The sequence below is a fragment of the Gossypium arboreum genome, chromosome 6, assembly GCF_025698485.1.
Source record: "Gossypium arboreum isolate Shixiya-1 chromosome 6, ASM2569848v2, whole genome shotgun sequence".
NCBI classification, from domain to species: Eukaryota; Viridiplantae; Streptophyta; class Magnoliopsida; order Malvales; family Malvaceae; genus Gossypium; species Gossypium arboreum.
In genome coordinates, this window is record NC_069075.1 from 131,167,322 (window position 1) to 131,173,859 (window position 6,538).

Here is a 6,538-nt window from a genome sequence, read left to right on the forward strand (position 1 = left end):
TTGCAAAAGTTACAAGTTTTACCTCTGTTTGAAGACTTCGATCTACCCTTAGATTTATCGCGAGGATTTCGTTCCTGTGTCCTTCCACGATCATCATCAGCATTCCGATCTTGTCTCTATAAACAATGAGACCCTCTCCTTGAGAGTCAGGTTTAACCACAAGATGCTTCATCTTATCATACAAGGTAAAAAAATCATAAACCTCATCAACTGTAAGAGACTCACAACTATATAAAATCGTGTCTCTAAAGGTTGAATAAGACGGGGGCAACGAACAAAGTAGAATCAACCCTAGATCTTTCTTATCATACTGAACTTCCATGGCCTCCAAGTTTGAGAGAATTTCTTTAAACACTGTTAAGTGTTCGTGCACAGACACGCCTTCCTCCAAACGATGAGCATAAAAACATTGTTTCATAAGCAACTTGCTTATTAGAGTTTTCGACATACATATTTGTTCTAGCCTTTTCCATAATGCAGCGGTGGTCTTCTCCTTCATCACATCTTGCAAAATTTCGTTGGACAAATGCAGATTTAATTGTGTTAAAGCCTTTCGATCCTTATGCTTCTTTTTTTCATCTATTAATGTCGAAGGCATCTTATCTATCTCTAACAGGGCATCTTCCAAATCCATCTACTCAATAACTACTTGTATCTTAATATGCCACAACGCAAATCTGGTGTTGCGAACCAACAGCGAAATTTCATACTTTAAAGACACCATTACCGTGACCGAGACGAATAACTTGGAAGCTCTTATACCAATTTGTGAAAATAAAATAAAATAAAAACACACAAATTTTACGTGGAAACCCTTTCGGGAAAAAAAAACCACAGGCAGAGGAAAAGAAAATTCACTATGTTGAATTCGAATAATTACAAGAGGAATAAACTATGTCTATTTATAGGCTTGTAAAGTCATATTCTAATAAGAGTGTAGTAAGATTGAAACACCTTATTCTAATCAATATAAAATAGATGGAGTTTAATAAGGTTTAAAAACTTTATTCTAAAATAAAATAAAAGAAGTGTAGTTCTATATGGATTTTACTTTTATTTTATTTTACCACTTTATTTTATTTAAATAAGGATTCAGGTCACTTAATTCTAACAATATCTAAAACAATATAATAAAACTATAAAAATCTAATATTTTAAAATTTTAAAAAATATAAAAAATATATTTATAAAATTCAAAAATTGAAACATACACTATCATACTTGAAATTAGTAAACAAATAATATATTTTTCATTTCAAATTGGAAATGTGAACATATTATTTGCCAGTAACATTGGGAATTTAGGAAAACGAAATAAGGATTACTTAGAAAACAAAAAAAAATAAAAACATAGATTATTAATCTCTAATTGATTTATGTTAAATGTTATGAGCATATTTGAGTTGATGTTACAGAGTTAAAAAGGAGTTTTTTAGATTTTATGAAATTTATTACTTAAATACGTTTAATTTCAGCCGACACCCTAAACTAAAGAGAAAATAAATTTGGTCAAATTTGGAATAAGAGATTTTGAAGTTAGGAAATAGAAGCCAAGTTGGAATTCAGATCGGGAAATCTATTCAATTTCACTTCTTCTTTTTAACAAATCAATAATATCTCATTTATTCTATTACCCTTTTTAAAATAATTTTATTTCTCACTCTATTTTTTTTTATCAAAATATTACAACTTATGCCTAAATCATTATAAAATTGAATCGTGTTTATCGCCAAAGGAGTTGAACGTGGCCGGACTAGCACCGTTGCAATCTTTTGACTTTTATTTATCGCTATAATTTTTTTTTTTGTCCTTTAATTTTGTAAAATAAAGTTTATTTTATTCTTTCATTTAAGCTTTTCTCTCTTTTAGTTTTTGACTTACATTTTTTATCAAATCAACTTACAATAGATTGAAAAATTAATATTTTTAACGTGATATACGTGTGAGTGCCGGATAGATGACACATCAATATTTAATTAATTTTTAAAATTTTAAAAAATATTTAAGAAAATATCTTTTTATATTTTTAATTGTTTTTAAAACAATTTTATAATTCTTTTAAATTTTTAAAAAATTAATTAAATGTCAACATGTCATTCATGTGTATGCAACGTCAACAAAATAAAAATATATCAACTTTTCTATTTAATTTAAAATAATTCAATAAAAAATATAAGTTTAAGAGTTAAACGAAATGATAAAAAGACTTTTTCTAAAAGTCATTATGTCTATTTAATTTTATGTTAATAATGTATTTATGGAACATTGATTTTTCCTTTTGTTGAAGGGTTGAATATTGAAAAGGGATGTTGAGAAAATGACTTTATAATGACTTAAATAATATGGTGCTGAAAATGTGAAACTATCATAATATTTTTCTTCCAAATAAAGTTGAATAATATTCATAGACCTTTAAAAAGGCATTGTCCAATGACATAAAAATAAAATAAAACCTATACAGACGGCATGCAAATATATTTTATTGTTATTATCGGATATGAGTTTTTAACTCCATTTTTTAAGACAATGGATTCTAATTGAGATGTGAAACTCTTGTCTTTTCCCGCATTAAATAAAGATGAAGGACCTTGGGCTTGGGGCAACTTGTAAGGATAAAAGGGGGCTCCTCTTCTTCTTTTACGTAATAAACTAGAATAGCAGAGGCAGAGAGAAACAGAGATAAGTTAGAAAATGGGCAGTCACTGCGAGTCTTCTGTCAAGATTCCACCGATAAAATTCACCAAGCTCTTTATCAATGGCAACTTTGTGGATTCTATTTCAGGTATCTTTCCATTTAACATGATTGGATTTGCTTGGCTTGGGGGGTTTCTGTTTTGCGTCTCATGTTGTCTGGGATTATTGCTAATGAAGGAATGAATGAATAATTATGAACAGGGAAAACGTTTGATACAATTGATCCAAGAACGGGGGAGGTGATAACAAAAGTTTCGCTAGGCGATAGGGAGGATGTTGATTTGGCTGTTAAGGCTGCACGTCATGCTTTCGACTACGGCCCCTGGCCTCGCATATCCGGCTCTGTATGTTCCTCTTTTCTTCCTACTCAGATTCTATAATTACTTTATTTTAAATATTATCATCATTTATTTTTTTTCTATTTATAAACTCAAACCCAATATTACTTAAACATTAAAATATTTGCTAATAGAATTCAGTTTAAATCCTTCATTGAATGAATATCATCCTACTAATTTATAATTTTATAAATTATAAAAACCTAACTAAAACTTTATCCATTTTAAGCGCCCTGGTCACTAAAATACATTTTCTTAAATATCATACAAAGCACTTTTCACGTTGTAAATTGACCAGTCCTTCAAATATAAGAGAAAATACAATATCAACTTTCTAAAAGATTTGTCAGCTCCCAAGTCCCAACCACACTGTTTTTTATTTCATGGAGTGGAGATCCCTTAACAAAAGCCATAATAATTTTTTTTTTTTAAATCTTTAAACTGAAATTTAGTGTTCAATTCAATGAATATAGCTTGACGTTTTAAAAGTACGGGAAGTGGACAAACATACAGGGTGGTGTTGGTATTTCAAGAATTCACATGCTGTTATCTGGCACATATATTGACGCCACCTGTGGACAAACTACCCCGAATAATTGAAGTTAGATGCAATTGTCTCCTTCATTTATTTACAAAATTCTACCGTACAGTCAAAATGTATATACCTGAACTTTTCAAGTTTTTATTAAAAATTCTCATTAAATTCTAAGAACTTTGGAAAATTTTAGTCTAGACTAACTCTGGATTTAATATAAACTCGTAAATATATGAAGCCAATTCTAATTCCATAAGAAACTTTTAACAATAAAGACGAATAGTTCTGTTTCCAAAATCTTAATTAACAAAGTGCAACAAATATAAAAGAAATATAAATTGGTACCGTAAAGAAACTGCGAATTTGGTACTATGTGCGTATTCATTCATCCTTTTAAATATGATGTTAGGAGCGAGGAAGGATGATGATGAAGTTTGCAGACTTAATTGAAGAAAATGCAGAAGAAATAGCGGCATTAGATACCGTAAACGGGGGCAAGCTATTTACTCTTTGCAAGGCAATCGACATCCCAGGAGCAGCAAGGTCTCTGCGTTACTATGCGGGTGCAGCCGATAAAATTCATGGAACAGTGTTAAAAATGTCAAAGGGACTTCAAGGCTACACTCTCAGAGAACCTATTGGCGTTGTGGGAAGTATAATCCCTTGGAATTTCCCCACTATCATGTTCTTCATGAAGGCTGCCCCAGCATTAGCCGCTGGCTGCACCTTGGTCGTCAAGCCTGCTGAGCAGACTCCTCTGTCAGCCCTTTATTATGCTCATCTTGCCAAGCTGGCTGGTATCCCTGATGGAGTGCTCAATGTAGTGAATGGATTCGGAGAGACTGCTGGAGCTGCCATTAGTGCTCATATGGACATTGATAAAGTGACTTTCACAGGGTCTACGGATGTTGGGCGTAAGATAATGGCAGCAGCGGCAGCAAGTAATCTAAAGCCAGTGTCACTGGAGTTGGGAGGCAAATCGCCTCTTTTAATATTTGATGATGCTGATATTGACCAGGCTGCAGATATTGCTTTCAGAGGCATGTTTTACAACAAAGTAGGTGATCTTTTATTTTTGCTTTTTACAATTGAACAAACCTTACATGTACTCGACTGTTGTCTATCTTGTAAATTTGTAGGGAGAAATTTGTGTGGCGAGTTCTCGTGTTTATGTTCAAGAAGGTATTTATGAAAAACTTGTGAAGAAATTAGTAGAGAAGGCAAAAGCAACTGTTGTTGGGGACCCTTTCGACCCTCAAGTTAATCAAGGACCCCAAGTAAGCCAAGTCATAATTTTTATGTAGTTACCTTTGCTTGAAGCCTGGAATTTTATAATGTAACGGACTATGTTTGGTGTATAGACTGATAAGAAGCAATTCGAGAAAATTCTATCTTATATTGAGCATGGAAAGAGAGAAGGAGCTACTTTGCTAACAGGGGGCAAGCATGTCGGACAGAAGGGATACTACATCGAGCCTACCATATTTACTGATGTTAATGTAAGACAACCATAAAGCTATCATGTCTTAATAGGTTTGGTTTAAGATATCTAAACCATAGTGATTTGTATTGTTGTAACAGGAAGACATGATCATAACAAAAGAAGAAATTTTTGGCCCAGTGATGTCGTTGATGAAATTCAAGTAAATAGTGTCTAAACTTCAAAACTGTTTTTCTTTTTTTTCCTTTTTTGATGATGGTCATTGAAATGGGGTTTTTCAGAACAATGGAAGAAGCAATCAAGAGAGCAAACAACACAATTTATGGCCTGGCATCTGGGATTATAACAAAGAACTTGAACGTGGCTAACACCGTGTTGAGATCGATCCGTGCCGGCGTGGTTTGGATCAATTGTTACACTGCATTTGACGTGGATTGCCCCTACGGTGGATACAAGATGAGTGGATTCGGAAGGGATTTTGGACTGGAGGCCCTTAATCAGTACCTTCAAATCAAGTCTGTCGTAACTCCCATTCATGATTCTCCGTGGCACTAAGCCTTATTCATCTATTACCTGTAACCGGATCTTATCCGACAAAACATAGTTATTACAGCAGCATAGTTCATAGTTATTACAACAGCATAGTTTTCTTCAGATCCATGTCCATTCGATTTCATATTAATGTATTGTTTTCTCAATTTAAAGCTTAAATTTTTGGAACAGACAGTATCCTTGTTTATTGGAGTAAATTTGAGATTTTTTAAAAGTGCTGCAACTTTGTAACACCATGAAAGCACAAATCAAAGGAGAATTTTTCGTTTTCATGATATCAAATCAGTACAATTCGGCTCCTTTCATGAGATCCAAACAACAACCACAAACACATATATTCAACAACACTAAAAACATCAGCACCCTGTTCTACAATAACGGCGTTACGGGATCATTTCCCTGACTTGCCTCTCAATTTCACGCCGAGAACCCTTTCCATCTTGGCCAACACAGCTTGGTTAGGCACTGCCTTCCCGTTTTCGTACTCTTGAACCACCTTGAGCTGCTCGTTTATCAGCTTAGCTAGCTCAGCCTGACTCAACTTCTTCTCCAGCCGGGCCTTTTGTATGGCTTGCCTAACATCCGTAGGCACCCGGTCTAGAGCTGCCGGTTCCGTCCCTTCGTCGAGCTTCCTAGCGTTCACCACTGGTCCCGCCGTTTTCTTGTTCGATCCAGCATCGAATTTCTTGATGGTCTGAACCGGTGCACCCGACCGCAGCGCTTGGTTCACGGCCTTGGGATCACGTAGGTCCTGAGCCTTGGGTTTAGACTTGTGAAGCACAACGGGCTCCCAGTCCTGAGTCACGGCTCCACCAAATCGGGTCGGCATTGTTGAAGACGAATGTAAATGAGAAGTAGAGCTTTGATCAAACAAACTAAAACAACTGGTAATGGTGAAGATACATGGGAGATTATATAGAAGCTCAAGGGTCGGGAAAGTTCCTGGGCTTCTTAATATCTGGAAGGTTCTTTGCAAGT

General features: G+C 34.4%; 2 protein-coding genes across 2 annotated transcripts; one reads left to right on the forward strand and one right to left on the reverse strand.

Annotated features, from left to right (window-relative positions):
• Positions 1–2,438: 2,438 nt before the first annotated feature.
• Positions 2,439–5,728, forward strand: LOC108485106 (aldehyde dehydrogenase family 2 member C4-like). The gene is made up of 7 exons (XM_053029996.1): positions 2,439–2,782; positions 2,896–3,038; positions 3,977–4,624; positions 4,707–4,844; positions 4,929–5,066; positions 5,149–5,210; positions 5,290–5,728. The coding sequence occupies exons 1-7, from the start codon at positions 2,692–2,694 to the stop codon at positions 5,561–5,563; spliced, it is 1,494 nt and encodes a 497-aa protein (XP_052885956.1). The 5' UTR covers positions 2,439–2,691; the 3' UTR covers positions 5,564–5,728.
• A 12-nt stretch (positions 5,729–5,740) lies between these two features.
• Positions 5,741–6,538, reverse strand: LOC108486286 (multiprotein-bridging factor 1c). Its single transcript, XM_017790258.2, has one exon. The coding sequence runs from the start codon at positions 6,387–6,389 to the stop codon at positions 5,952–5,954; it is 438 nt and encodes a 145-aa protein (XP_017645747.1). The 5' UTR covers positions 6,390–6,538; the 3' UTR covers positions 5,741–5,951.

Coding starts and splice junctions, on each gene's coding strand:
- LOC108486286 (XM_017790258.2), bottom strand. CDS start 6,389: ATGCCGACCCGATTTGGTGGAGCCGTGACTCAGGACTGGGAGCCCGTT.
- LOC108485106 (XM_053029996.1), top strand. CDS start 2,692: ATGGGCAGTCACTGCGAGTCTTCTGTCAAGATTCCACCGATAAAATTC. Junction 4,845..4,928: donor AAGTTAATCAAGGACCCCAA/GTAAGCCAAGTC, acceptor TTTGGTGTATAG/ACTGATAAGAAGCAATTCGA. Junction 5,211..5,289: donor ATGTCGTTGATGAAATTCAA/GTAAATAGTGTC, acceptor GGGGTTTTTCAG/AACAATGGAAGAAGCAATCA.